The following is a 27,304-nucleotide window of genomic DNA, read 5'->3' on the forward strand; positions in this document are numbered from 1 at the left end:
GAAAATGCTGCCTAAGACTTCACACATATCTTTAGGTGAACTACTAGTCAGTATACCTTCATTTTCTTTGCCCAATCTGCTGCTGTAACGACATCACCGGCGTGCAAAGAGCTCCTTCAAACTAATGAGAATTAAAAATCCTCTATCAAGATAGAACTACCCCTCCTCGCAATCACTCTCATTTGAATCTTACTTTTGCACGAGTCTATATCATACCTTGGTACATTGAGGCACAAAAAAGGTCTCTAGCTACACTTTAGGTAAACCATTCACTAAAACAAATCTGTTCTGTCCTCTACGGTACAGAACCCTCTCACATCTGAGTCACGTCCCAGTCGGGATGACTTTCAGGGTAATAGTGTAAATTGAGACGCGGGCGTTGCAGTCCCACAGCGCTGGAGGACTGACGCTCCGGCCACATTTTGGATCCCGAAAAGCTGTCGCTCAATTTTGATCCTTCAAAACCGTAATTTACCTGAGCGCTCGTCTTCTTCTGCGGTCCGGGTTTGTTGTTCTTTTTCTCCACTTTCCTCTTCTTTTCATCTTTTCTCCATCGTGAGGGCGACGGCGACCGCCTTGCTTTCCTGCAGCAGAAGAACCACTGAAGCGGCGTGAGACAGTGGATCAAGATGATGTAGATAAGAAGTATCACAATGACAACAGCTAAAACATGAGATAAGTACAACATAACAGATGTACGGAGGAACATACACGAGGTTACGGAAACTGCAAAGGTTGAAACGAAACCAGTTTCGGACCACAACCTCTCTTCACAGCCATTTCCCACAGCTCCAACCGCTGACAAAATAAATTTCGAATTAAAGAGGACTGGTCTGAAAAATACTTACTAACGATAGACGTTGTGCTGCTAGCATTGGTGCCATTGATTGCGCTGGCGTTTGTCGGCGGTAAAGCGGTCGTGGGAGTCTCTGTTGTCGCTTTGGAAGTCATAGGTCTCATAGTTGGTACAGCAGTTTCGCATAGAAGCCCCGTGTACCAACGAGGACAAAGGCAGGAAAATGACCCGCTGATGCTTTCGCAAGTGCCGTTGTGTTGACAAGGGTAGGAGTCGCACTGATTGATTTCTGAAACAAAAAGAAAAAGAACAAATAAATTTTAGATATCACGTAGATTTTCTATTAGTAAATTCTCTCTACTTGTGGGGAACCCTTTACTAAATCCTCCATGCCGTTTACCGTGTTCACAATTATTCCCACTGTGACCTTCAGGACACGTGCAATTATAATATACAGTTAATTCGGAAGAATTGAAGAGTGGTGTTCCTGCAGGTACGCTTTCGTTAACGGAAAAATAATCGCAACCGGTGGCATTCTTGCAGAGTAAGTCACAGGGATTCACGAAACTTTCACAGTTTGATCCCGTAAAGAATTCAGAACATTGGCAATAGTACTCTCCAAAGCCGTCAATGCAAGTACCCTGATTTTGACAAGGATTCGATTGGCACTCGTCCAAGTCTATTAAACAATTTTGTCCGCCAAAGCCAGGAATGCAACTGCAGTTATAGCCATCAATCAAGTCAATGCAAGTGCCATTATTGGCACATGGACTTGATTCACAGTCGTTAATATTAGTCTCGCACAGGTGCCCAGCATATCCCGCGGAACAGTTACAAGTGAAGTCATTAGAAAGATCACTGCAGGTTCCATTGTTTAGACAAGGGCTCGACTCGCACTCATTGACATCAGTCTCGCACGTCTTTCCTGTGTAACCAACCGGACAAAAACAGCTGAAGTCTCCCACGAGATCTTGGCATCTACCCCTGTTGTGGCAAGGATTTGAGCTGCATTCAAGAATTTCGAATTGACACTGTTTGCCTGTGTATCCAACAGAGCAGTTGCACTTGAAATCGTTCACCAGGTCTGTACAGTTAGTATTTTCACGGCAAGGATTTGGATCACAGTCATTTATGTCTGTCTCGCAGTGACGTCCGGAAAATCCAAGAGGACATTTACAGAAATACTGTGAGTAGAGGTTCTTGCACGTTCCATTGTTCAGGCACGGACTAGAGAAACACTCGTCTACTTCTGTTTCACAATGTAGCCCGGTAAAGCCGTGAGCGCATTGGCAGTCATATGATGCTCTTTTGTCGGAGCATTTTCCTCCGTTTTGACAGGGAAACGACGCGCATTCGTCTATATCAAAGCCGCAATTGCCACCGGTGAATCCAGCCCAGCAAATGCACCAGTAACCGTCGATTCGATCAACGCAGTTTCCATTTTGGCACGGGTTAGAGATGCACTCATTTATGTTCGTTTTACAGTCGTCTCCGGTAAATCCTGATATACATTCACATTGATACGAGTCTGTGGAATCGAAACAAGTGCCGTTGTTTTGACACGGACTACTGACGCATTCATCAATATTAGACTCGCAGGAGGATCCGGTAAATCCGCTAGAGCAGGAACAGGAATAGGTGCCAACAACGTCACGATGAGAACAATTCCCTCCATTCTGACACGGAAGAGACAAGCACTCATCAATATCAGCGTCACAGTTTTTACCGGTGTACCCAGACGAGCAGGAGCAGACGTAATCGTCTATTAAATCAGTGCAATTTCCCCCATTCTTACAAGGATGAGGGGTGCACTCGTCTACGTTCGTCTCGCACACCGGTCCTGTGTATCCTGAAGAACAACTGCAAGATGTGGAGTTGACTTGATCGAGACAAATGCCGCCGTTTTGACAAGGCCTTGAGAGACATTCGTTCACGTTCGTTTCGCACAGGTGACCGGTGTATCCCGCTTGACAGTGGCACTTGTATCCATTGACTTCGTCTTGGCAAGAACCGCCACTTTCGCACGGATTAGAGGCACATTCGTCAACGTCGGTTTCACAGTCAGATCCGGTGTAGCCATCCAAGCAGTCACAGGAGTAATTGCCGATGAGATCTCTACATTTTGCTCCATTATTGCACGGGTTCGATTCACACTCGAAAATGTCGACGTGGCACTGTTTCCCAGTAAATCCAGGTAAACACGTGCAAGAAAAGTCATCGATTAGGTTTACACATTTTCCACCGTTTCTACATGGCTGAATTTGACAGTTGTTGACTACATCTTGACAGTTCGTTCCGTTGTAGCCGGGAGAACAGATACAATAGAACGTATCAATCTGATTCAAACAATTGATCTCGTTTTGACACGGAGAAGAGTCACATTCATTAACATCCGTTTCACAGTTAAGTCCAGTAAACCCACGAGGACATTGGCAAGTATAAGAATTCACGCTATCATCACACTTACCTCCATTACAGCAAGGAGAGCTCGCGCAGTCGTCAACATCAATCTGGCACCAAACGCCAGTATAGCCGGTAGTGCAATTGCATTTGTAGCCGTTTGCCTTGTCGATACAAGTCGCGCCCCTTTGACACGGATCGGACGAGCACTCGTCAACATCAGTTTCGCACAGAGAACCGGTATAGCCTTCTAAACAGGAGCAGCTGAATGAAGCAACGCCATCACTGCAAGCGGCTCCGTTATGACAGGGTTCAATAGCACAGTCATCAATGTTGGCGCGACATCGCTTGCCCGTGTATCCCTCGTCACAACTGCAATTGAAACCGTTTGCCAGATCCGTACAATTTCCGTGGTCACCGCACGGATTTTGATCACAGTCATCAACATTGATCTCGCACGTCTTACCGACAAAGCCGAGGAGGCATTTGCAGTAAAAGCCGTTAACTGCATCAATGCACATTGCTCCATTTTGGCAAGGGTTGAGATCGCACTCGTCAATTTCGCTCGCGCACGTGCTTCCCGTAAAACCCGCTACACATTCACACGAGTATTTATTAACTTCGTCATTGCATCGAGCTCCGTTTAGGCAAGGAGACGACGAGCAATCATCAATGTCATACTCACACTGTGATCCTGTGTATCCGGACAGACAGGAACACTGAAATCCGTTTACAGTATCCCTGCAGTTTCCGTCATTCTGACAAGGAGCTGAAGAGCACTCGTCCACGTCTATTTCACATCTTGACCCGTTGTATCCTTTAAGGCATTGACAGGTGTACATATTAATTCCATCAGAGCACGTTCCGTTATTTGTACAGGGATTGGATTCACATTCATTGACATTTAATTCACAGCTGGTGCCACTATATCCGTCTGAGCAAGTACACGTATACCTGTCAATTAGGTCAATGCACGTGCCTTCATTCTGACATGGATTCGACAAGCACTCGTCGGTTTCTGTTTCACAGTTAGCACCTTCATATCCTGGAATACACTCGCATTCATAACAATTCACTTTATCGATACATGTTGCGTTATTCTGGCATGGCTGAGATAAGCATTCGTTGTTATTTGTCTCACAGTTAAGCCCTCTGTATCCCGCTAAACAGCTGCAGTGGTATCCTGCTACATCATCAACGCACATAGCTTCATTTTGACAGGGCGAAGACGAGCATTCGTTAATTTCCACTTGACAGCGTTTGCCTGTGTAGCCCGCGTCACAACTACAATTGTAGTTATGCACCAAATCTGTGCAGTTGCCGCGGTTGTTACAAGGATCTGGATCACAGTCATCTACATTCGTCTCGCAATTTTTTCCAAGGAAGCCGAGCACGCAGCGACAATGATAATCATTCAAGGCGTCGGTGCACGTTCCTCCATTCGCACAGGGATTAGAATTGCATTCGTCAATCTCCGTCTCACAGTCTGCTCCCGTGAATCCTTTAAAACACTCACACGAGTACCTGTTGACTGCGTCTGTGCACCGCGCACCATTGCGGCAAGGAGACGAGTTGCATTCGTCTATGTTCACATCACAGTGGATTCCGGTAAATCCAGAATTGCAGCTGCAGCTAAATCCACCGACGCGATCAGAGCACGTCCCGTTTTGACAGGGATTTGATGAACACTCGTTAAAATCAGTTTCACAGTTTAATCCAGTGTATCCTGCCATACACTGGCACTTGTACATCGCTACTCCGTCAACGCAAGTAGCGCTGTTCAAGCACGGTTGGGACCGGCATTCATCCACGTTAGTTTCACACTCGTCCCCCACAAATCCATCAGTACACGTGCAACTATACCCGTTAATTTGATCGGCACATGTGCCATTGTTCTGGCACGGATTAGAGAGACATTCGTCAATGTTAATATCGCAGACGTCATTTGTGTACCCGGGAGCGCACTCACAGCGAAACGAGTTCACCATGTCTGTACAGTTTCCACCATTCTGACACGGCTTTGACATGCACTCATCTATGTCTATTTCACAGTGAGTCCCTGTGTATCCGGCAAAGCAGTTGCATACGTAACGGCCAATCAAATTCTCGCATTCTCCTCCACTACTGTAACCGTTTATTTGGGCGGCGCATGATCTGTTGTAATGGCATGGAGATGAGGCGCATTCGTCAATGTCTATATTAATTTAGTTTTAGGCATTTATCTAAATCTATGATTCTGAGATCTCGGGTGATACTCCTAGTTTAATTAAGATAATGATCATTAGTCATGAATGCGCCTCATATCTTTCAGTAGACGTTCTGCTGTGAACCTACATGCGAGATCTCAGTATCACTACTACTACTACTCACCTGTTTCACATAGAAGTCCAGCATAACCGGTGGGGCAATTGCAGTCATAAGCAAGTAACTTGTCAACGCACGTGGCACCATGTTGGCATGGATTAGACGCGCATTCGTCCACTTCTACATAACGTAACATTTTGTATAGTAATTTTTGTTTTTAATGGTGATGGTCATACGTTTGGTACAGTTGGTATCCGGGTCTTTGTATCCGTTATGGCACAGTTTGTGTCCTAGTGAGCTACAATTGTAGTGACCTGACGAATCGCTTCTTGGCACACAGTAATTCAAGCAGTCGTCAAAATGATCAGGTTGGCATTCGACTCTCCATTCCAGTTTTAATGTCAAATGTGAGGTGACCAAAGGTGTCTCTTTTGTCCAAGTGGATTGCACATTGGATGAATTTTGATCAAGATAAAAAGACCCAATGAGGTCTTTAGTAGCCAACCCGACATTTATTGCGGTAATGTTCAACTTGAAGTATCCCTGCAAGAAACATTTTTACATCTAGAAAGATTTGCTTCTCAGCAGTAGTACGGGCCATCTTCCAGTGAACTTGAAACCAATGGGGTTGCTTGTTCCGTTGCCCAGTGAAGACGAAAAAGTGTGTTCTGTAACGCTGTAGCCGGGGGGTGTGCGAAATATACCTGTCGTCGCTGAATTCGTGCAGGTACTCGCGTCGTTATACTGTGTGTGGCAAAGCACGAGGCTGACGTTGCAAGATCGATAGCACCCAAGAACAGACGAGTAACCATTGCTGTCGCAACACATTCCTTTGATTGTTTTCTCTTGATCTGAGTATGATAGCAGTCTGATTTGTAAGTAGCCATTAGCGGAAACCTAATAAAAAGTAGATTTCTTTGTTAGGGCAAAAGCGCAAAGTCTGACCTTCGTGATGCTGACCCAAAAAAGGATCAAGGCGAAGGATGCTTTCGCCATGACGTTAGAAGCCCGTGTGAAGTACACTCACGTGATCTTTGTAGTAAACAAATTTGGATTCCTTGGACATTTCTGATAAACCATCGGTTACCAGTGTCTGTTTCAGAGCGAACATCAAAATTCAAGCGACGATGTGCTGTTTACGTCTGCGCTTTGTTCGTTGAAGCCAAGGGCGGATGCTTGTTTACGTAGGGTGTGGCACTCCTTTGGGGGAGTAACGGTGGAGATGCGCAGTCGAATAGAAACAATGTCCTTTGGGAGGTTTGCTTTGGCCTTGACTCTGCTCTGCGTTTCCCAGGTACGAGTCTTCCTATAGCGCCGAAGTTGGTATACTGACGGTTGAGTTGTGAGTCGTGACACGCCTATAAGGAAGCTTTTTTAGGTCGCTTCTGATGGTAAAATCAAATTGACTTACTCTATTTACTTTAACCGAGGCAACAAAGATTTCAACGGAGCTTGCTGTAACGGCCCAAAAGTACTTCCATGTCTAAAACTTTGTTCGACATTCCTGGACGTTTGTTATTGGACGCCTCCCGAGTCCGTCTGTGAGGACAAAGACAGAGTCAATAATGTAACAGTAGATCCCAATAAAAATCCTTCTTTGGCGTTCTTCCACCTCGTCACGCTGTCGTTCTCGAACGATTGGAAGGTCATCCTCCCTGCCTCACTGTACTGCCAATACTACAGTTGTTTAGGGTTTCTTCAGTTTGAATATTACAGCTCGAAATAGCACAGGAAGTCTCATTGACATCTTGACAGAATCCTTTGCTAATGCTCCAGTAACAAACACGCCATCAAGTCCAACCACTATCACAGGAACAAAAAATACAATTTTGCCTCTTTCTTGGCAAGTCTCGTGTGATGAGCACTGGTATGGAAGCGATTGCGGCATCTATTGCAAGCCAAGCATCACTCATACGTGCAACCAAACAACTGGAAACAGAATCTGTAAGCCTGGATATGAACCTGCGAATAACTGCACAATAGGTAAGAAAATAATGTTGGATGGCATAAAGCATTTTAAAACATCGACTTAGACACTGATGAATGCAGTTCCGATCCTTGTCAAAATAATGGAACTTGTCACGACGACGTAAACCAGTATCGGTGTTCATGTGCGCAAGGATTTACAGGAAATCATTGTGAAATAAGTTAGGTAAACTCGAAATAGGTTCAAGTACTTATTCCTTATTCTAGACATTAACGAATGTTTGTCTCGTCCCTGTTCTAATGGAGCCACGTGTAACGACAAAAACAACGGATATAATTGCGTATGTTCTCCAGGGTACAGCGGAGATCACTGTGAAACAGGGAAGTCTTCACATTTGTCTAAGCACATCTCTAATTTGACTACGTGCAGACGTTGACGACTGCCTGTCACAGCCGTGCCAAAACGGCTCGACATGCATAGATCTAGTGAACAGCTATTTCTGCAATTGTTCGTTCGGATTCTCGGGAAAGGATTGTTCTGTTGGTAAAGAGCAGAGCCCGCATCATAGCTGTCTTCTATGTAAGAACAAGTCGTTGCTTTTTAGACATTAACGAGTGTGCGTCTGATCCGTGTGCAAACGGGGGCACTTGCCATGATATGCTCGGATATTTCAAGTGTACCTGCCTAGAGGGCTATACGGGAGTACACTGTGAAACAGGTAAGACCGTGACAAGAACCGTGTGCGTTTAAGAAAACCACTACTAGATATAAACGAGTGCTCTTCTAACCCGTGCGTCAACGGGGGAACTTGTAGCAACCTTATTGGAATGTTTACTTGTTCCTGCATCGCGGGTTATACAGGAACGAAGTGCCAAACAGGTGCGCCGTTGCGCTTTTAATGAAATAGCTTTTACTAAAACTCGGTCAGACGTTAACGAATGCAAATCAAACCCGTGTCAGAACAACGCTACTTGTAATGATGGAATCAATGGCTATGCGTGTCAATGTCTACAGGGATACACAGGAACGTATTGTGAAACAGGCAGGACAGCAATTGAAAATATAACTGCGGTTAGATTGACCAGTAATTTTTAGACATCAATGAGTGTGAATCGGTGCCTTGTCAAAACGGAGGCACATGTACAGATAAAGTGGACGCTTATGTATGCGCCTGCTTGCCAGGATACACTGGCGAGTTATGTGAAACAGGTATGCACTGACTGCTAGTGTACACAACAGAAGAACTCTTTTTCCGTATTATAGACGTAAACGAGTGTGCATCGACTCCCTGCCAATATGGCGGCACGTGTACTGATCTGGTAAACGAATACTCGTGCGCTTGCGTTGTTGGCTATACCGGACGATTATGCGAAACAAGTATGGCTGCACTTGTGAACGTTTGTCTAATCTGCCACTGCCATATTTCTAGACATCAACGAGTGCAGCAGTGATCCGTGTCAGCACGGAAGTACATGCAACGATCTAGTGAATCAGTTCACGTGTACGTGTCCTAATGGGTACACCGGTGAATTTTGCGAGACAGGTACCTAGTTGTACACCTGATTCTTTCTTTACAACAAAAATCTCTTATTTTAGATATTGATGAGTGTGCTAGCGACCCCTGCACACACAACGGAACGTGCACCGACAAAATAAACGGTTTCGTGTGTTCTTGCTTACCAGGCTACACTGGAAGCACATGTAAAATAGGTAAGAGATATTCGTTCTAATAATACTGAACTAACAAAGCCGCCAGACATTGATGAATGCAACCCCAATCCTTGTCAAAACGGAGCCGTCTGTGAAGACCTAATCAACGACTATTACTGTCCATGTTTAGCTGGGTACACGGAAAAAGACTGTTCAGTAGGTAAGTATCGTTGGCAGGCCGCACACAGAAAATTAAATGAGAGAATACCTCTAGATATCAACGAATGCTTGTCTAACCCATGTGTCCATGGATCGTGCAGAGACAGAGTGAATCGATTTTCATGCACATGTGTGGATGGTTGGACTGGAGCCCAGTGCGAAATTAACATTAACGAATGTCAGTCGAATCCGTGTCTAAACCGAGGCACGTGCATAGATAAAGTGTTCCAATACACCTGCACTTGCCCGCCAACTCACACCGGTAGTCACTGCGAGACAAGTAAGTGCTTTGAAAATTTAGGTGACTGTTGTTAGAACTATACTGATCGCACAGAAATCAACCCATGCGACCCAAGTCCATGCCTACTAGGAGGCACATGCACAGAAACTAACGACGGTGGATTTAATTGTACGTGTCCTCCAGACTACAAGGGAAAAATCTGTGACGAGAGTAAGACATTCTTAAGGTTTTTGCGATCTTACTACAGTTCACAATTTCTTACAGAAATAGATGACTGCAAGAGATCAGACTGTGCTCCTAATGCCCACTGCATAGACGGGATACTATCGTTTACATGCGATTGTAATTTGGGATTTACAGGCGCCAAATGCGAAACGAGTAAGATCGACATAGCATTGACCAAATAGTTTGGCCACGAAACTTTTCAGATATTGACGAGTGCGCGTCAATTCCGTGCCAACACAATGGCACTTGTACAGACGGGATTAACGGCTATTCGTGCAGCTGTATTCAGGGATACACGGGTGCGGAATGCGAGATCGAAGTCAACGAATGCGATTCGCTCCCGTGCCAATACGGAGCCACGTGCCATGACCGTTTTAACGGATACACGTGCTTCTGTTCGCCGGGTTACACAGGCATCAATTGTCAGATTGACATAGACGACTGCGAGCCAGATCCGTGTAATCATTCGCTCGGATGTACCGACAGAGTAAACGGATTCAAATGTCAGTGCGAAACGGGCTACGAAGGACTGAGATGCGACATCGAAACCGATGAGTGCAAATCAAATCCTTGTCAGAACAGTGCCCAGTGTACGGATGTCTTCAGAGGCTACACGTGCTCGTGTCAACCGGGTTTCACGGGTTTGCACTGTGAGGTCGACATAGACGAGTGCATGTCATTGCCGTGTCAAAACGGGGGAAGGTGCGTACAGGCGGTCAATCTATTCACGTGCCTGTGTGCCACAGGCTATAGCGGAAAACGATGCGAATCAGGTACGTATGCAAGAAACTAACAGAAATGCGTGGCAACTCGCTAAACTGATCTTCTCAATGCAGCTATAGACGAATGCAACTCGCAACCGTGCCAAAACAATGCGACGTGCGTGGATAAAGAAGGGAAATTCGAATGTCGCTGCCAGCCGGGCTACGACGACTTCCTTTGTGAAAGATGTAAGAAGGCAAAAAACGAAGCCTATTCATACTAAAGACTTCTAAACCGTGCTCGAGGTTCCAAAGTTTTGGAACCAGACTAATATACGAGAGCACGGTTTTGAAGTTCCCAGTTTGAACGGGCTATACAACCATGTCTTAGATATTGGCGAGCCTGACGATAGTGGAGGAATAAGCAGAACTACGATAGTGGTCGCAGCCGTCGTGACAGGTACCATAGTATATGGTCATAAGTCCCTACCCGACATACCTGTCTTTCTTCAGGAGCTGTCCTGATTGGCATCATTCTGCTCATCGTTTTCTGCACCAGAAGATACCGTTTCAACGATCGCGTGCAAGCACTAAAACAGATCGTCTACAACCAGACTTCTCGCCCGCCCAGACTCAAAGCCTACCTCGACACGGCGGGCGACGAAGAAATAGGGGAGGAAGAACTACGCGACTATCACACGGCGACGACAACCCTATCCAGGAGTTACGATTTTAGCGAAGCATCGACAATGGCGCGTCAGGACACGCTTCGACGTCACTACTACCCGGAAACGAGCTTCGATCAGGAGATTCTCGCCGCGAGCGCTCCCTGGAGCGGAAGTTTGGAAAAGAAAAAATGAGTTCGTTCGCCCCCCTTAAGAAAGAACAGAAAAGAAAACAAGTATGAATTTATGTGAGCGTTTTTTTAGTTTACGTCTTTTTGAGTCTTTCTCAGCATAGATAGAGAAACGTGTGTGGAATTCAGTGTTTCCTAGAAAAACTAACTTGTCAAGTGTCACAATAAAATAACGAACGTCTAAGTCACACAAAAAATTTAATCATGACTGACTGGCTCTTACATACACTGGATGATATACACTGTAAAACGCTCTGTTCCCATTTACACGTAAAATAACTGTCAAGCACACGCGCCTGTGCACCAACCAATACAACAACGAAAAAACTACAAAGGATGCTAATGAGGGGGAGAGGTCAGGGAATCGATTTACACTTCTAATCAATACAGCTTCATGATTTTACAATAATGAACAGGTCCGAAAATGATCGAGACGAGAGTGGCTTGATAGAGAGAAATACAGCAAAAAATTACGCCGAAAAAATCGTCCTTACGTATGTCGCCACCTATAACGTACACTTCCTATTTCTACAGAAGATTCCCCTACTTACAACTGTGCAGACGGCCTTGAAAGAAGTCGATTAGATAGCAATTACAAATTTTCTTTGCGTCAAAAAGTAGACACGGACAGAGATAGAGAGAGAGAGAGAGAGAGAGAGAGAGAGATAGAGGGCATGGAATTGAATTTATGCGACGAGAGACGAGAGAAGGGAGGGAAGGAATTACATCGGATGAACGGGTAGCAAAAGATCCATTCCACCCGGATTGGCTGCAACCGAGACGGAGCCGGCGGAGGTGGCCGAACTGGCGCCACCGCCGCCTTTCAGGAGAAACTTCTCGACCTTCGCTAGTATGTGCTTTCCGTACGTGTACTTGCGCAGGGCGGCGACGTGGGGCTTGATTTTGTGAACGAGAAGTCGTCTCTGATTCGGTTCGGCCATTTCGAGCATCTTCTGAACGACGTAGTTGGCGTATTGATCCTTCATCATCGTATATAGAGCGCTGAGAGAGTAGAACAAAAGTGCGAGGGAGAGAGAGGACATAAGGTGATCGATTACTCACCTGTCCATGCAATTAATCACTTCGTCTATTAAAACCGAACGCTCTGGACGATTCGCATTTACAACGCACTTCTCAACAACGTTACTAGAAGATAAATACTGACTATGTGGGTACAACTCGCCCTCCCTCTCTCTATTTTACCTTGCAAACTTGTGTTGGCTCAGTAGAAGCACTTTGCCTTTGATTCGAAGAATTATGTTCGACTTATCCTCCGGCTGGCCGTGCTCAAGAACGTGCTGGACGACGTAGTTACCGTACTGATCGATCACAAGCCGATCGATGGACTCGTGAAGTTCTTCTAGTATGGGAGACGTCTGCTGGGGCGTGCAGTGTTCAAGAATGCGCTGAATGACGCGGCACCCATACGGATGAGTAGATAAACTGTACACCTACACGGGGGAAAATAGTCGTCGAGAAACAAATTTCAACTAGGGACTTGCCTGGGAGCGAAACGCATTGATGACGAACTGCAGGGCGACGGGATCGACGCATTCTATACACTTCTGAACGACGTGATTGCCATTCTGGTCCTTTACACATTTCAGCACGTGGCCATCAAGCTCCTTTACTAATTCACTCTAAGAAACGCACGCAAGAGAGAATTTTCACAGGGTCCCTAAAGACAATAATGCTCTACGTACCTGCTGCTCCTTCGTTATCGACTCCAAAGCCTTCTGTATGACTCTACATCCGTACATCTGCAAGGCAAGCGACAACACCCGCCCCTTGATCCGCTCTCCCAACGCATCCTTCTGCTCCAACGTCCCATACTCAAAGAACTTCTGAACGACATAGTTCCCGAATACGTCCGTCATGAGCTGATACGAAGACGGTAGCAGCTCCTGAAACACCATACTCTTCTCGGCCGACGAAGCCTGCTCGAGTTTCTGCTGAATAAACCGCGACCCGTGCTGATCCTGACTAAATTCAATGATCTTTCCAGCGATATCCTTCAGCTGAAGATTCGGACACCGATTATTCCTAAAATCCTCCAAGAGACGACTTCGCGGCGGCATCTCCTTTCTCCGAACGCCCGACGCCGCAGCCGCAGCGACCGGCCCGGCACCCGCGGAAGCAATACGCTTACGATCCCCCGGCGCGCCGAGCCCAAACAGCGACTGATTCCCGCCCGGCTGTCCCAACCCCGGCATCCCGTTCATCGCTCCTCCGGACGCGTATCGCGTCGTCATGGGAATCGGCGAGTCCGGTCCATACGCCATGGAATGTCGACCCATATCCATTTCCTGTCCAATTATCCCAGCTGATGAAGGCGACGGATGCCCGAGCGCTAGAGGAGCGCCCCCGTCGGACGACGTCAAATGTCCCGATGGTAAAACGCGCATGGGTTGATTGGGAGGCGGCGCGGCGGGAGCCGCCGCCGTGGAACCCGGTCTTAGAATATTCGGCTGAGTCGTGACGAGCATTCCGGCGTGCGATTGATCGTAATAGGCCGGCGCCGGGCTGACCATGCCGCCTTGGACGAGTTGGTATCTCGCCATTTCTGGAGTCGTCGGTTGAGGAGCGGGACTCGGAGCTCGAACGAGTTGCTGTTGTTGAGGCGGCGGCGGCGGCAAATACATGGCGGCACCGTTGTGAGGTATCATGTATTGGGAAACGCCGTATGCGATTTGGGGTACCACGGTTGCGGGTCCCATGGCAACGGCGCCGTATTGATCGTGTCCGGGAGGCGGTGTGACGTAATAGGGACCGGCCAGCGTGGCGGGAGCGAGATGCGCTCCCGGCTGCTGGGGCGGTGCGACGAGAGTGAATTGTTGCTGTTGCGACATGACGACGGATTGGTGAGGATGAACGGCTTGGACTTGGAGAGGCGACGGCGGTATTAGCTGGTGCTGAGAGTGATTGTGCATGGAGAGAGGCGGCGGCGTAGGCGATTCCATCATCAGCGGTTTACTGGCATAGTATTGATTAAATGGATTTATTCGTTGTTGTTGACTTGGATCCATGACGGCGCCCGTCGACGGAGTCTTCGTGATGTCGGCGTCGCTGAATAGACTTGGGCCGGATAGGGAAAGACTCGGCTGCTGCGGCTGTTGAGCCGTCGACGACGTATAGGAGAGAACGTTCGACTGGGAGCTTTGCGTCGAGAAGAACATGTTGTTCGTCATCTGTTCGAGTTGGGACGTCGATTTCGCGGGATCCGCGACGGCGGCGTCCGCGCGCGCGTCGCCGCTGCCGCTCGCTTCTCGCGAATGAACGGGAGCCGGTTTACCTGGGGTCGACGTCTCGACGACGACGGTGGGTCGCTTCAAGGCGGCACCGGCGGCACCGCCACCGCCACTCGCATCCTTCCCTTCAACATCCTAAAGAGAAAAAAAATCAAAGGCGAAGAGTTCACTCTTTTGTCTCTTTCTCTTACCAGATCGTTTCTGTGTCTCTGTGCCATTCGCTGTTCGATTTCCATGCTCCGCGGCGACGATTCGAGCACCATTTCCGCCAATTTCACGCCCAGTCCGCCCTGATCGGACGACCTCGGCGACATGATGTTCGACATCTCGCCGGCATTGAAACTGCCCGTGCTCGCGCGACGACGCATCGCCATTTGAATGGGATGCGAGACGGTGTGATCGCCGTCGGGATTGGGAATCGCTGGCCAACCGTCTTCCCATTGATTTCCAAAGAGCAACGCCTCTTTGGAATCGCCCTTCGACATCTCACCGCTTTCCCAGATACGTCTCAAGTCGTCCGACCCGCTGACCTGTGAGAGAAAGAAGAAAAGACAATAGGTTATATAATAATAGAGAAACGTCTATAAGGAGTCGTTGCCTATCTCTGGATACATTAGAGTTATAAAGAAAAGAGTGCAGCTTCAATAATCGCAACGAGAGGCGCCTCGAGACATTTTACATGACAAAATAAACAAACAGAGGAGAACCCCGCGACGGATCTATGTAAGCAATGCTAAGCATCCCGGCAAGAGCCGTCTATTTACTTTCAAATAAACGTGTGCTGTATATGTATATAGAAGTATCGTTCCCCATCAACATATCTATGACTAGAGAGAAAGGAAACTTCTCAGTCGACGTCTGATTTATTGGAGGCAATCACAACGTCTACACATGAGAAAATCCCCGAGGGCGAGTTCCGACTTACAGGCTATTCTACTACAGCACAATCCCATGATAGTCGATGTCCCCTCCCTCCCTCCCTCCCTCTCCCTCGCACTTACATCAGCCACGGGCCGCGCAACCAAATCCTCATCGATGTGCAGTCCACCGAACTCGCCGTCAATGTCGTCCAACGACGATCCCTAGACGAAGAAAGGAGAGAAATTCAAGCCCACGCCCACGCACCATTAGCATTTCCTTCTCGCAGAAAATCTTACCTGTTGCTGTTCCATGTCCTCGGCGCTCGCCCATCGTCGTCCGGTCAGCGAACCGTCGTGCGGATTGAGATCGCGATCTCGACTCGTTCGCTTCGATCGGACGAGACTCGCGCCGCTCGTCATCGCGAGATCGATCGAATAGAGGAGCGTGTAGTCGTCGCGCTGTTGGGATTGCGTTTGTTGGGTCGGTTGTTGATGATTCGGCGGTTTCGCGTTCGCTGTCGAGGCGCGCGAGATGACCGGCGACGAGAGCGTGCGCGTGAACGTCGACGGGACCCACTGGGCGTCCTCCATCTTACTTGGGGGGCGATCGAAAATACGCTCGTCGTCGCGTTTCCGTGTCGCGCGGTCTCGACGACGACGGGCGCGGATAGGAACGTCGTCCGCGTCGGAATGAGTCGATAGGAGAACTTCAGAGGCTGCGATGGCCGAGATGGAGCCAGATGTTTACACTTTCAAACAAGGATCGAACGTCGACATATTCCCGCATACCACTGTAGAGCGCGCTAATGTTCGGAAACACGCATCGCTTTTTCGCTTCCTTTCACTCTCCTTCGCTATGAAAGCAAGTGCTTGGATAGCTATTCTATCGTTTATCTCACTTGGAGTCGAAATCGCCGGCGAACAATCAGAATCGGAGAAAGGTCGCCTGACTTGCTTACGATTCACATATCATCGTGACGTCAGAATATATAGAGGTTCTGGTATGTCGGCGTTGCGGAAAGGAAATAATTCGTGCTGCTGACCTAATAAATATGAAGAGTCAAGTGGCTGATAGACAAAGAAACGACACTCTATTAGGCATACCTGCAGTATTGAAGCAAACCTTTACAAATCCCCAAGGTGGGGAAGAAATATGTCAAAGCACGCTTTCCTTATACTAGTCACTTATATAGGAAGTCAATTTGAACTTGTAACAGCAAAAAGAGCCAACTTTGTATCAGATACTACTGTACGCTGTATTCAGATTATTTCTTTTGAATTAATTAATCTAGCTTTTAGGCGTACGCAGAGCATTCGTGGTTTTCAGGTTATAAGTGGCGAATAATCGGTTGTCCTGTCTGCGGATTTCATCTCGGATGGCATGTTTATTAGCTAACGTATTGCTATGCACCCAATTGCTCTGTGGCTACCTTTAGGTCATTCGAAGCCACTGATAAAACGAAAGTGGGTAATGCACCGGAGCAATTTGTGGGGCTCATATTATCTCGACTACTTCACGAGGGATGTGAGTTAAAATATAAAGATCCTGTCCTCTGATTGCGTATTGTTTTGCTCTTATACCTTCTAGTTGCTGATTCTATAATCATGAAACCTCGGCAATACAGAGCATAGAGCTTCAGAAAGCAAAGATTTGACTGTGCATTTTATCATTTCATTTCCATCATTTGATGACTACTGCTGTGTATATAATCTATTCTTCTAATAAAGCCTGCGTCGTTTTGTATGCCAAATTGTACTGTTGGGGACCAGTGACGATACGCCGGTTGCATTCTGAGACCACGACTCTTCGAAAGGACCTGCTTCAGCTTGGGTGTTTGGTCGAAGGACGGGCTCCGGCCACGCCTTCGTCGACGTTCCGTCGTCTTTCTAGCGTTACAGCGACGCTCCAGTGGCAAGGCATCTTTCTCTTCAGGTATACATACCTTCGATGCGATGGATCGGTAATAAACGATGGAGGAATGGATGAAGAGAAGCCCGACGACGAAGCTGCCGAAGAAGAGAACGAAAAACTGCAGCAGAACTCTCGAATCAAAACGCCTAGAGCCCAAAAACTATTAAAGAATTATAAACGAAACTAGCGGCGACCTGTGAGGAAGAGAAAACGCTTTCCTTCGCTCGTACGCCATGACTCAAAGTGCGCTAAAGCTGTCAGCGGATACTAGAGAGAGTGGGTCGCCAGGGTGGGTCGCATCCTGGTTGAGGTCCCCGTGGGGTAAGGTGCACCGTAAGCCCGAATTATTCTAGTCAGTATAAAAAATGACGATTGGAGTGAGAGAATACGTATTAGTTAAGACAGCTGTACATAAAAAGGTTTTAAAAGTCCAGCTCTCTTTGTTTTATCACCCAGTCAGCATGAGGATTGGCCTTCAACACAGCCATCACTATAGTCTCATGAGACAGGCATCGCTCCCCTAAGAAAATGAATTGAAGAGTCGACAAAATTAAATGAATACTTACCAATGTTTCCGCCCACTTCGAAGAGATGATGATTATCCAACGGCTGAGCGGCGCCCGCTTTTCCCTTAAAACTAAGACCCCTTTTGAAAACGGGATGCTGCATGGGACCGATTCCCTTATTGGCCATGTTTTCATACGACTTCTTTCGAAATTTCGTCACAATGTCACCGGCAGTCAGCGACGGCGTCAATTCGAACGCCATGCTGACTTTGGCGAAGTGCGGCGACTGCACTCGTATAATGTTTCTCAGTCGTTCCTGCGACTCTTTGGAGAGCTGAAGGAAAGGTTCGTCGTCAAATCAACGTCTGAACTTATAAGAAATACCGGCTGTTCTAAAGTATCGTCTGAAATTCTTCTACTAGGCGAATTCGGCGCCCCGCCGCCGCCGCCGCCGCCGCCGCCGCCGCCGCCGCCGCCGCCGCCGCCGCCGCCGCCGACGAAGCCGCCATCTGATCGCTTCTTTCTGACAATTCCTAGCACCTACAGTAGAGCCGAAGTACGTTGAAGGAAACTGCGAATAATAAACTTTCGATAAGTCTTACTCCTCCTCTTTGAGGTCTTCTCTTCTCTGTTTCATTCAGCTGCCTTACCTGGTGGAGTAGACTAGCAGGAACCTATAATTGAAAGAAGATACCTTGATGTATAATCCCGTTCAAGCGTTCTAGGTTCCTGTGCATTCTGAATATCATGAAAAATGCCTTGCAAATGCTATTAATAACTAGGCTTGGAGGCTTCAGCGTCGTTCTGCGTGAGGAATCACATCTACTGAGGCCCCCCTTTAGGAGCTAGATAGGCTTGTTCAAAGAAACGCGTCCTTTGCACGCCTACTGTAGTATGCTCCCCTCCCTCTGACTTACTATCCACAATGACTCGTGATTCTGTATGAGCATTCTCATAACGCTGTACGTGCAGGCGGCCATTTGAAGATCAGAGTCCTTCAAGGCGTCCTTTGAGGCATTGTTTCGATGACGCGACAGAAACAGATTTGGAGCCATGATCATCGCAACGTTATTAATCGACATCTTGTTCTGCGCCTCATGTTCAACCAACTTGTTCAAGAACCTCAAGAGCAACTAAGAGAAGAGTCCTCGTCAAGAGAGAGAGAGAGAGAGAGAGATTTTCTCTATTAAGCCAAGTTTCTGTACTCGAAGCGTCGCTCTGTGGCAGTCGGGAAGGAGAAGAACGAGAAGATTCAACGCTTCGATTTTCTTCGCCTTATCCAAAACACCTAACCGCAAACGAACGAAAATGCAAATGCATCACGCAAACGAGACAGGCATTCCATACCATCGACAGCGGCAAACAGGTGAAGATACTCGTGGGTGAGCAACGGATACGGAAGATCCCTAAAAGGAGAGAGTATTGGGTTCCAACGTGGAAACGACGCCAGTAAATAAGAACCTGAGAAATTGCTTTAATAGCGTAGCCCCATCGTTTGTCCTTCGATTATCCCATGAGAAGTCGCCGTCGTAAAACGTCTCCTCCAATTCTCGGATCATAGTCTAACCAAGACGGAAACATTAGTGGCGGCAATACTTCCACAATAACGGAAACGGTCGTGTCCGCTATTAATTAATTAATTAAGTGTAATAGGAGCCAGGGAAAACAAAATTTTTTTCTAAGTTTAGACGGCAAGACCCAACTATGTGCAGTATGTGAGAAGGTCGCGGGGGAGGGAAAGCTGACCCTAATTCTGGCCGTTGCACCGGGAATTCGAAGTATTCCTTCTTCTTCGATTCCTATAACCGATACACGTGTTCTCACTACCATCTGCAAACTGGAGAAAGGCGAAACATATGATCCTACCGTTTTCTTCCAAGAATACAATAATCTAAACATAAACAGGAAACGATCAAGAAAGGAAATGTCGAGAGAATGGAGTCGCTTGGGATTACCTCTTGTAAAAATAAAGGTGTCTTCGCCGTCGGGTCCAGCTGCTTGTCTCGCGCCATCAACGTCGTTAGGGGTACGCCAAATATTCCCGTTTCTACACGAGTTGGATATTGAGGAAAATATCAAAAATGGCCGGGAGATTTGCGTGCCTTTGTATTTCCTCTTCGGCGTCTTACGAATTTTCACAGGAAGTTCAAACGTCTCCAATATCGTCGTCAGTTCGAGAAAGGCGAGCCGCCGAACCCTCTCGCAATCCTCGGCAGACAAGTCGCTGATCAGCGTATCGCCTACGGCCACCTTCATAGAAAAGGTCTCACAAAGGGATGAGGTAACTCTCTGGCAGAATAACTCCACACATCAACTATATATACATATGCACATAACCCCCAGAACAAGAACAAAACACAAAAATACGTAGTAAAGGAAGCTAAGCTTACGGGAGGAAATGACGCAGCCTGTTCGGCTGTGGGTGACTTGATATTTCCATCCGACGTTTCCTTTTTCAACAGCGCCTTACGACCTTCGCTGCTCGTTCGACGCATGACCGGCTTTCGAACGAAGACGTCGGTCAGGCGCGCGACGCCGCTCCCGTCCTCGCAGACGGGACTCGCTCGACGCTTTCGTCGTATCGTCGCGTTGAGCGTGTCGACGCGACGACGAACGGCTTCGCGCTGGGCGTCGGTCAGACGCAATTTTTCCGTCTCGGAATTAACGTCCTTGATGTCCAATTCCCTATCGGCTAAGAGAAGGGACTTTATATAAGTGAGTTGCAAAGGGAACTTGAAGCTTAAATGGTATTGGATTTCAGGACGACAAGATCCTAACTCTTTCGGATTGCAAAATGTCTTAGACTAGCAACTTTGAGTCTCTAGGGTTTTCTAAGTAATTAAAATGAAGTTCGGTGCCTGCTCTCTTTTAGTTAACACGGTAGATGACTCTCATCTGTACAGTAGAACAAAACCACAGGTCCGAAGAAAGACAGACCAAATTGCGACGTTCTCATCACCCGGAAGACGTACTGTGGGTCCATTGCTCGTATACGAAGTCAAGTCTGAGATCACAAGGCCCACTCTCAAACTAACTAGACTGCTAAGGAAAAACGCCTGACTAGTCAGTGTAACAGAGCACATGCGTTTAGGCTAAGAATCCTATGTGCAACCCACAACAATTACTCCTAATCCGGTAGAAAGAGATGGTCGCTAATTACACGTGTAAACGAGGAGACCTCCTACTAGTTTCGTTCGCCGTCGCCTACTGGTTTTATTTTTGATCGCGACTCTATAGTTTCACTACGTCCTCGGACAGTTTCCCATATCCTATGCTCTATCTAAATGAGATACGCTCTTGTCACAACAACCGTTTCCTAAGTGGGAGACAAACAGACGGAAGAGTTCGTCGAAGGAGAGTGAGATAAAAAAGGGAACGGACGTAAGCGCCACTTTTTGTTTAGCAAAGCAAAAATAAAAGTCGAAATCACACTTCCTTCCCCCCCTTGGGTCCCCCCCTTCCTTTACCTTCAAAATCAGTCACAAGAGACTTGAGACCGGCCTGTTTTAACCACTCGGCCTCCTCTTCGCCCTCTTTTTAAAAAAAACGCGGTTTCCCGTATACCCAACGCGAATTCTAAAATTTTTCCTTGCCCTTTTTCGCCTTCTCCTCTTCCTCCTCCTCTTCCTCCTCCTCCTCGTCGCCCGAACGGGCGTCGTTTCGACGGGCGGCAAGCGCCTCCTTCATCCGCTTGAATTCTTCCAAGAAAACTTCAAATTCGAAATCGGCGATCGATTGCCGAGCCTTCGCCTTGACGTGAGACGACGGCTACGAGAAAACGAAATATATTTCGAGAGTGCGCGCGGGTTTCGGAAAAAGGCGGATCTCGGGCCGCGTACGTGCGTAGAAGAAAAAAGAGGGCGGGCCTGCGTTTAGAGCGCGACCACGCCCTTATCCTATTTGGGTTATCTGGGGAAGGGCGACCTGGGGGCGCTAGAGTTCGCGGGTTCGCGAACTATATGAAAGCGTCGTTTCCGCTCGCGAGTCATCGGGTTGGCGAGAAGGGAAATATACATCGGAAAAGAAGAAAGGAGCTAAGAATAGCGCAAGCGGGAAAGCGGGGAGTGTCCTTTCTTATTATACCGTGCCGTGGACCGTCTGAGCGCGATTGAGCGTGTAACTCGTCAGCCTGACGCCGTCGGATGCGTTGCCAGACGCCATGTCACGACGTAAGAAGCAGTTCTGTGCGTTGATATCGAGATGGAACGTTGGTTGGCTACACTATTTTTACGACAGTCCGTAAGATTGTGGTGCCCGCTCTATATTTACCTGGTAGTTGTTACTGTGTACTACGAAAACATTATCGTTGCAAAATACACTGAAAGTCAAATCAATTTGAATTTTGGGGAAATTAATTAGTCCAGCGTGCGTTAGGAAGACATACTGTACTGTACCCTTGGCGCCAGGAAGCCTTATAGATCATATTTTTAAAAAATTAATAATGCCGTTGTTTCGGAATTGTAGCGTTGTTTTATGAAATGTGCAATGCAAATGTCTTACGTACAACGATCACGTGCAGTTGTCTCAGCTCACGAGATGGAGTTCTCCTTGCGTTTCTATTGATTCTCCGAGTCGTGATGCAATCCGGGAACGCTTAGGAAACGTCTTATTTTCTTGGGATCCTGAACGAACATCCGCGCACTCCAGCCAACCGTGACTAGCCAGTGGACTAGCCTATTGAAGGTAAAAGAACATCAGAGAAAAGGGCATCAATTGGTCCTCTTCTTGTAAGAGTTTTATGTATATAATCGACGTTGCGTCGAGTCCTCGATCAACGCGTATAGCTAAGTATACTAGTAGTGCATGTAGCGATGTCCGCAGATATGTTGTAAGTGAGCCAAGCCAGCTAGGAGTTTAGTACTGTTTACTTCCTAACCATTTACGGCAGTCTCTCGATTATCCTGCCCTATGTACGCCAGCTCTGTACGTTAGATCCGGCATACGTACCGAACCTTAGTAATTCATGCTAATACGTATACCCAGGCCCTTCCCCCGCATGTCCCGTAGTTCATACGGGACTCGCATGCGGGGGAAGGGCCTGGGGACGAGTAGCGCGGGCATGTCCAGCGAATTGACTTCACGTATCGCATTTAGAGAACGATGAAAATTCTTTTGACGCTGTTCTTCTGGATCTTACTCTCTTGCGTCAGTTCAGAGATTTATAACACGTTTTCAGGAATATCAGCGACTCACGATAGCTTTCCCTCAAGTTCTACATTTGCAACGACAGACATTGAAATGAAGGATCATTTTGGTTATTATAGAGAGTTCGTGTGGTATCAAGATCTCTATTCAAGTACCTCTTGGCTTTACTCTGATCACACGGCTTCGTGGGACAGTTATCAATTGAACTTTCCTCATCTAAGAGTCAATCCTGATCGAGCCCTGCATGCCACGTTTTTGAGTCTCTGCTTACGCCAGGCTGTTTTAATTGAAACATTTACTGATTCCGTTGCTTTTCATCACTTTGCTTCCGCTACCAAGACGTGGAACTCTTCTAAACTGCTTGGTTCGTTCCAAGGCTCTTTTTCAGTCGTTCGATCAAACACGACAAACTGTAAATGCCACGAAACGATTCTCTTTCTGAGTAAAGATGCAGAGACATTTTACGAATTCATTTGTCATCAAAATAGAACTTACTCTAACAAAAAAATAGCAGACTACAAGCTTTCTCAAAATTTGTCTTTGGACTATCAAGCAGCGTCTTTTCGCAGAACTTTTACAGCTTTCATAAGGAATACTAGCCTACTCCAATATCATTACTTTTCTAATCAATTTTCAAAATTAAAAGTTCCTAATACTTGCCATCCTTCAAATGCCCAGCACGTGCCAACCTACGACAGAATAACAAAGAGCAAAATCATTTTTCTATTTGAATTTGAAAATTTTCTTCAGACTCGGAAGTGTGCTTTTGCCCTCAATCTCAAAACACAGCTATTTCGACGAGTAAAAGTGCTTCTTCCTAATAATTCAAAAAGTCCAAAAGACTGCTTAGAAGAGGGAACTAAATGTCAGATTATTTCGAACGGCGAAGAAAGTCAGTTTTTCATTGTTCAAACAGTAGCGAATCGTACCTACGTTGTTTACGTCATTCGACAAACTGGCGCTGACACTTGGCAGATTACAAATAGTTCCACTCAAGCAAAGCAGTTCAGTGAAAACATGAAACCAATTCCTTGCAGTGGTCCGCACGTCACGTTAAATTTTGAAATACCACTCAATAGAATTTCTATTTTGGACAGCAAGCAGCTCACGTGGCATCGAAGGCTCCTAAGCAATTCGAAATACCGTTTCCCATCGTTTTATAAGCCAATCAGCGCTGTTCACAGCTCAGCGAAAAACTCCTGTTTTATTCTGACTGAAACGTCACTTGATCAGTACAACTACTACTCCGGCGACTGGTCAACGTATAGTTTAAGAGAACTGCGAGACAACACGGTGGGATCTTCTTCGTACGACTATCACATGACCAAATCGAATTCACATAATTTTATTGTGTTCGGAGGCTTCAATGACGCCTCTGCAAAGTTTGTGTCTTCGCTGAAGAAATGTAGCGACGTTCTAAGTCCAACGGCGTTGAAATGTCGACAAATAGATCATACCACGCCAGTACCCAGAGCAAGTGCGTCAATATCTGTTTATAGTGACGTTCTTTTCGTCTATGGGGGTCTAACGCACATTGCTACCGACACCATTCGTAACGAACTCGTTTATCGGAAGAAAGTGACAATTTTGTTCGATTTCTGGGTTTACAACTTCACAAGCAACGTATGGACAGAACAGAAGTGCGATGTGAAGTTGGCGCATCATTTTGTCGCCAAAACAGGCGACTCGTTTGCAATTTATGGATTGTGCAACAAATTTAACGAACTTACAGACGTTTTCAATTCTAACTATTCTCGCCATGCTGCAAGTGGATATACAATGATTGACGCACCTTTCTGTTTATACGTGTACTTCATCAAACAACGCGTTTGGAGCAAAGTAGGAACAATGGTCCAAGATTTCGTCGTAACGACACCGAAAGGACCAGCATCAATTTCCCACTCACTCTTTTCTGTGGGCTATACTCGTTTAGCATTTACGTCTTACCGTTCAAAGAAAGGGAAAGAAACGCTTTCGTCGGTTTCTATCACGCCTGGCTGCAAGGTCGGGTATTCGTCATCGAACGCTCTTAGAATTCCATGTACGCCATGCAAAAAGGGAACCTTTTCTAGCGTAGAAGGCAGCCAGAAATGCACGTCTTGTCCTGAAGGAACGACTACAAGTGGTACTGGGGCAGCTAGTAAGCGAGACTGTGCTGTTTGCAATGACGATGGTCACTGTTCCAACGGAGACTGTTTCGTCATATTCAATTCAACTGAAATGATCCGAGAATGCATGTGTCATAGCGGTTTCTCGGGATCAAAATGCCGTCATAATGTCACTTTGACAGCAAGTCTGGCTTCGACGTTTTGCTGCGTTCTAGTCGGTTTGATCATGGCGGCGGTTTCTTGCCTCAAAAATTCGAGTAAAAAGAAGCGTCTGCTATTGGAGCAGACTAGCAAAGAAAAAGAGCTCTTGAACAAAGCTTGGAATGTTTGCCTAAAAGAGGTCGTCCTCAAAGAAGTGATAGGCAACGGAGGATTCGGAGACGTACATCGTGCCATATACAGAGAATCGATGCTCGTTGCGGTCAAAAAACTATCGACTATTCACTTGGGTCTCGACGAAATAGAACGAGATTTTCTCAGAGAAATCGAATTTCTCAAAACGGTCAGACATCCGAATATCGTCCTCTTTCTGGGAGCCGGAAAAATGCCCATAGACGGTTGCCCTTTTCTTCTGCTCGAATTCGTCGCTCGCGGATCGCTAGGGAAAATTCTTCGCGACGACATCGAGCCTATGAACTACATGAGAAAGCTACAGTGCGTCTATCAAGCTGCAAAAGCTCTCAATTATCTCCATCGAGAGTTAGACCCGCCCAGCACTCATCGAGACGTGAAGGCTGACAATCTGCTAGTGTCGCAGAGTTGGGTCATAAAATTGGCCGATTTTGGTTTCGCTAGATTGGTACAGAAGGAAGGCGTCGGACAGAAGTTTAGGAACAACAAAGAAATGAGGAGGTCGGAAGGATGGTTCAAAAACAGCAATCTGATGGGACAAGAAATGAAGATGATGAGCAAAGGGATAGGCACGACACTGTGGAATTCTCCAGAAGTATTGACTTGCAAAAGTTGCGGAACGGCATCTGACATTTATAGGTGAGAGCAAGTATTGAACAAAAGCCTTACTCGCAGTAATACTTACGTTTTAGTCTGGGCATAGTGATGGTTGAAGTGTGGACACGAAAAATTCCCTATCAGAGCGAGATGGAGAAGAGGGTATCTCGTAGCCTCTTGGTCAGTAAAATTATCAAGGGACTAAGGCCGAGCGTTGATCAGTTCTGTCCTGACGACTACTCGAGTGTCGTGAATTGGTGCTTGAATGAAAATGAAGATGATCGTCCGAAGGCGAAGGAAGTTGTTGACAAATTGGAATCCATGATAGCTAAACTTGATGGATTTGAGACGGATCATTCACGTATGTTCTAGTTTCAACTGAAACACCAGCTCGTCCTATAAAGATCAAAACCGTTGAAACTGTTGACTGCTTTACGGGAAGAGGTGGGGGAATTATATAGCCCGTTCTCGAACTTTAGTCATAGAGATGCTTTAGTATTGCTCGACTAGCGCAGGAGTTGTTGGTCGCCGATTAGCACCGATGCCATCGATGCACATTGGGTGCCCCAAAGGGGACCCCAACGCTAATTAAGCGTGATAGAGAAATTATAATGCATCTATGTGCGCGATTAGACCTGAAGAAAGTCGTAGCAACCCAAGTTACCCAATGGGTCGTAAATCTACCCGGCCAAAAGGAGAAATGGGCCGTACAAAACGAGGAAACGTTCCCTCACACCGTCAATTGAGCCCTCTTCTTTGTCGCCTGGCCGCTGAAGCCAAGTAAATCCCACCAGACCAGAAACTTGAAGAACGTCACGTGTCTTTCAATAAAATGACTACATTTATTTGCAATCGCATAGGAGAAGGCTGCATATTCAGTTGACTGCTATCAGAGATAATCTTATCAGCGGCCGAGCCTAATAATTGTACATCATTATGTATTATCATTATCAAAATATGATCAGATCTGATGATTCTCAACGCATTACCGTCATCATTCCGACCGTTCTGTGCGTTGATATCGAGATGGAAATATTTACCTGGTAGTTGTTACTGTGTACTACGAAAACATTATCGTTGCAAAATACACTGAAAGTCAAATCAATTTGAATTTTGAGGAAATTAATTAGTCCAGCGTGCGTTAGCCAGATAAACCTTTATAGATCATCCTTTTAAAAAATTAATAATGCCATTGTTTCGGAATTGTAGCGTTGTTGTTTTGTAAAGTGTGCAATGCAAATGTCTTACGTACAACGAT

At 46.6% G+C, this 27,304-nt stretch overlaps 6 protein-coding genes, 1 long non-coding RNA gene and 1 pseudogene across 10 annotated transcripts; 4 read left to right on the forward strand and 4 right to left on the reverse strand.

Annotated features, from left to right (window-relative positions):
* Positions 1–204: 204 nt before the first annotated feature.
* LOC136197983 (fibropellin-1-like) lies at positions 205–7,423 on the reverse strand. Of its 2 annotated transcripts, XM_065987886.1 has the most exons (10): positions 6,912–7,423; positions 6,588–6,858; positions 6,446–6,532; positions 6,095–6,397; positions 5,737–6,043; positions 5,567–5,680; positions 3,264–5,390; positions 849–1,085; positions 712–798; positions 205–663 (listed from the first exon to the last, which is right to left on the reverse strand). In XM_065987886.1, the coding sequence occupies exons 3-10, from the start codon at positions 6,494–6,496 to the stop codon at positions 314–316; spliced, it is 3,576 nt and encodes a 1,191-aa protein (XP_065843958.1). In that variant the 5' UTR covers positions 6,497–6,532; positions 6,588–6,858; positions 6,912–7,423; the 3' UTR covers positions 205–313. The 2 variants fall into 2 exon arrangements, with proteins under 2 accessions (XP_065843958.1, XP_065843957.1); XM_065987885.1 differs by having other exon boundaries at positions 6,446–6,858.
* On the reverse strand, positions 1,100–3,258 carry LOC136197794 (fibropellin-1 pseudogene; annotated as a pseudogene).
* LOC136197985 (fibropellin-1-like) lies at positions 6,724–11,513 on the forward strand. The gene is made up of 21 exons (XM_065987887.1): positions 6,724–6,794; positions 6,879–7,145; positions 7,192–7,483; positions 7,534–7,647; positions 7,694–7,804; positions 7,854–7,970; positions 8,032–8,145; positions 8,193–8,306; positions 8,356–8,469; positions 8,523–8,636; positions 8,691–8,804; positions 8,857–8,970; positions 9,024–9,137; positions 9,184–9,297; positions 9,352–9,576; positions 9,631–9,747; positions 9,802–9,915; positions 9,966–10,535; positions 10,599–10,712; positions 10,855–10,923; positions 10,977–11,513. Exons 1-21 carry the CDS (start codon positions 6,744–6,746, stop codon positions 11,321–11,323), a joined length of 3,420 nt encoding a protein of 1,139 aa, XP_065843959.1. The 5' UTR covers positions 6,724–6,743; the 3' UTR covers positions 11,324–11,513.
* LOC136197987 (pumilio homolog 1-like) lies at positions 11,501–16,220 on the reverse strand. Its single transcript, XM_065987891.1, has 8 exons — positions 15,725–16,220; positions 15,569–15,649; positions 14,759–15,097; positions 13,023–14,702; positions 12,822–12,959; positions 12,523–12,770; positions 12,382–12,465; positions 11,501–12,321 (listed from the first exon to the last, which is right to left on the reverse strand). Exons 1-8 carry the CDS (start codon positions 16,016–16,018, stop codon positions 12,042–12,044), a joined length of 3,144 nt encoding a protein of 1,047 aa, XP_065843963.1. The 5' UTR covers positions 16,019–16,220; the 3' UTR covers positions 11,501–12,041.
* Positions 16,055–17,170, forward strand: LOC136197991 (protein cereblon-like). The gene is made up of 6 exons (XM_065987896.1): positions 16,055–16,368; positions 16,421–16,567; positions 16,621–16,676; positions 16,727–16,806; positions 16,864–16,952; positions 17,016–17,170. The coding sequence occupies exons 1-6, from the start codon at positions 16,149–16,151 to the stop codon at positions 17,057–17,059; spliced, it is 636 nt and encodes a 211-aa protein (XP_065843968.1). The 5' UTR covers positions 16,055–16,148; the 3' UTR covers positions 17,060–17,170.
* On the reverse strand, positions 17,078–22,066 carry LOC136197988 (rho GTPase-activating protein 18-like). Its single transcript, XM_065987892.1, has 18 exons — positions 21,929–22,066; positions 21,439–21,613; positions 21,313–21,378; positions 20,236–20,537; positions 19,948–20,095; positions 19,801–19,892; positions 19,712–19,736; positions 19,592–19,644; positions 19,307–19,407; positions 19,193–19,251; positions 19,051–19,133; positions 18,763–18,978; positions 18,448–18,519; positions 18,230–18,385; positions 17,906–18,179; positions 17,534–17,859; positions 17,371–17,485; positions 17,078–17,314 (listed from the first exon to the last, which is right to left on the reverse strand). The coding sequence occupies exons 1-16, from the start codon at positions 22,004–22,006 to the stop codon at positions 17,762–17,764; spliced, it is 1,998 nt and encodes a 665-aa protein (XP_065843964.1). The 5' UTR covers positions 22,007–22,066; the 3' UTR covers positions 17,078–17,314; positions 17,371–17,485; positions 17,534–17,761.
* LOC136197993 (uncharacterized) lies at positions 20,272–20,702 on the forward strand. Its single transcript, XR_010672653.1, has 2 exons — positions 20,272–20,560; positions 20,607–20,702. It is a non-coding gene; the product is annotated as an uncharacterized lncRNA (long non-coding RNA).
* Positions 22,067–22,431: 365 nt separating the features above from the next.
* Positions 22,432–27,294, forward strand: LOC136197986 (uncharacterized). 3 transcript variants are annotated; one of them, XR_010672650.1, is made up of 4 exons: positions 22,432–22,528; positions 22,940–26,088; positions 26,142–26,490; positions 26,543–27,293. XR_010672650.1 is itself a non-coding variant. In XM_065987888.1 (3 exons), exons 2-3 carry the CDS (start codon positions 22,946–22,948, stop codon positions 26,416–26,418), a joined length of 3,420 nt encoding a protein of 1,139 aa, XP_065843960.1. In that variant the 5' UTR covers positions 22,432–22,528; positions 22,940–22,945; the 3' UTR covers positions 26,419–27,293. The 3 variants fall into 3 exon arrangements, 2 of the variants coding, with proteins under 2 accessions (XP_065843960.1, XP_065843961.1); XM_065987888.1 differs by having other exon boundaries at positions 26,142–27,293; XM_065987889.1 differs by having other exon boundaries at positions 22,452–22,572; positions 26,142–27,294.
* The last annotated feature ends 10 nt before the right edge of the window (positions 27,295–27,304 follow it).

This window comes from Oscarella lobularis, chromosome 18 (genome assembly GCF_947507565.1).
Source record: "Oscarella lobularis chromosome 18, ooOscLobu1.1, whole genome shotgun sequence".
In the NCBI taxonomy this organism is placed as follows: Eukaryota; Metazoa; Porifera; class Homoscleromorpha; order Homosclerophorida; family Oscarellidae; genus Oscarella; species Oscarella lobularis.

What these genes read in the sequence shown, in the direction of transcription:
- LOC136197983 (XM_065987886.1), bottom strand. Translation starts at nt 6,496, where the DNA reads ATGGCGAAAGCATCCTTCGCCTTGATCCTTTTTTGGGTCAGCATCACG. An exon ending in GGATACCAACTGTACCAAAC is followed by an intron (nt 5,681 to 5,736) that starts GTATGACCATCA and finishes TACGTTATGTAG; the next exon opens with AAGTGGACGAATGCGCGTCT. An exon ending in TGCAGTTTCCGTAACCTCGT is followed by an intron (nt 664 to 711) that starts GTATGTTCCTCC and finishes CTCATGTTTTAG; the next exon opens with CTGTTGTCATTGTGATACTT.
- LOC136197985 (XM_065987887.1), top strand. Translation starts at nt 6,744, where the DNA reads ATGTCCTTTGGGAGGTTTGCTTTGGCCTTGACTCTGCTCTGCGTTTCC. An exon ending in GGGAAAAATCTGTGACGAGA is followed by an intron (nt 9,748 to 9,801) that starts GTAAGACATTCT and finishes AATTTCTTACAG; the next exon opens with AAATAGATGACTGCAAGAGA. An exon ending in CGGAAAACGATGCGAATCAG is followed by an intron (nt 10,536 to 10,598) that starts GTACGTATGCAA and finishes TTCTCAATGCAG; the next exon opens with CTATAGACGAATGCAACTCG.
- LOC136197987 (XM_065987891.1), bottom strand. Translation starts at nt 16,018, where the DNA reads ATGGAGGACGCCCAGTGGGTCCCGTCGACGTTCACGCGCACGCTCTCG. An exon ending in AGAGACACAGAAACGATCTG is followed by an intron (nt 14,703 to 14,758) that starts GTAAGAGAAAGA and finishes TTTTCTCTTTAG; the next exon opens with GATGTTGAAGGGAAGGATGC. An exon ending in TCAATGCGTTTCGCTCCCAG is followed by an intron (nt 12,771 to 12,821) that starts GCAAGTCCCTAG and finishes TCCCCCGTGTAG; the next exon opens with GTGTACAGTTTATCTACTCA.
- LOC136197991 (XM_065987896.1), top strand. Translation starts at nt 16,149, where the DNA reads ATGGCCGAGATGGAGCCAGATGTTTACACTTTCAAACAAGGATCGAAC. An exon ending in ACAATCAGAATCGGAGAAAG is followed by an intron (nt 16,369 to 16,420) that starts GTCGCCTGACTT and finishes CAGAATATATAG; the next exon opens with AGGTTCTGGTATGTCGGCGT. An exon ending in TCGACTACTTCACGAGGGAT is followed by an intron (nt 16,953 to 17,015) that starts GTGAGTTAAAAT and finishes TATACCTTCTAG; the next exon opens with TTGCTGATTCTATAATCATG.
- LOC136197988 (XM_065987892.1), bottom strand. Translation starts at nt 22,006, where the DNA reads ATGGCGTCTGGCAACGCATCCGACGGCGTCAGGCTGACGAGTTACACG. An exon ending in CTATTAAAGCAATTTCTCAG is followed by an intron (nt 19,252 to 19,306) that starts GTTCTTATTTAC and finishes CTCTCCTTTTAG; the next exon opens with GGATCTTCCGTATCCGTTGC. An exon ending in GAAGACCTCAAAGAGGAGGA is followed by an intron (nt 18,386 to 18,447) that starts GTAAGACTTATC and finishes GCTCTACTGTAG; the next exon opens with GTGCTAGGAATTGTCAGAAA.
- LOC136197986 (XM_065987888.1), top strand. Translation starts at nt 22,946, where the DNA reads ATGAAAATTCTTTTGACGCTGTTCTTCTGGATCTTACTCTCTTGCGTC. An exon ending in ACGGCATCTGACATTTATAG is followed by an intron (nt 26,089 to 26,141) that starts GTGAGAGCAAGT and finishes CTTACGTTTTAG; the next exon opens with TCTGGGCATAGTGATGGTTG.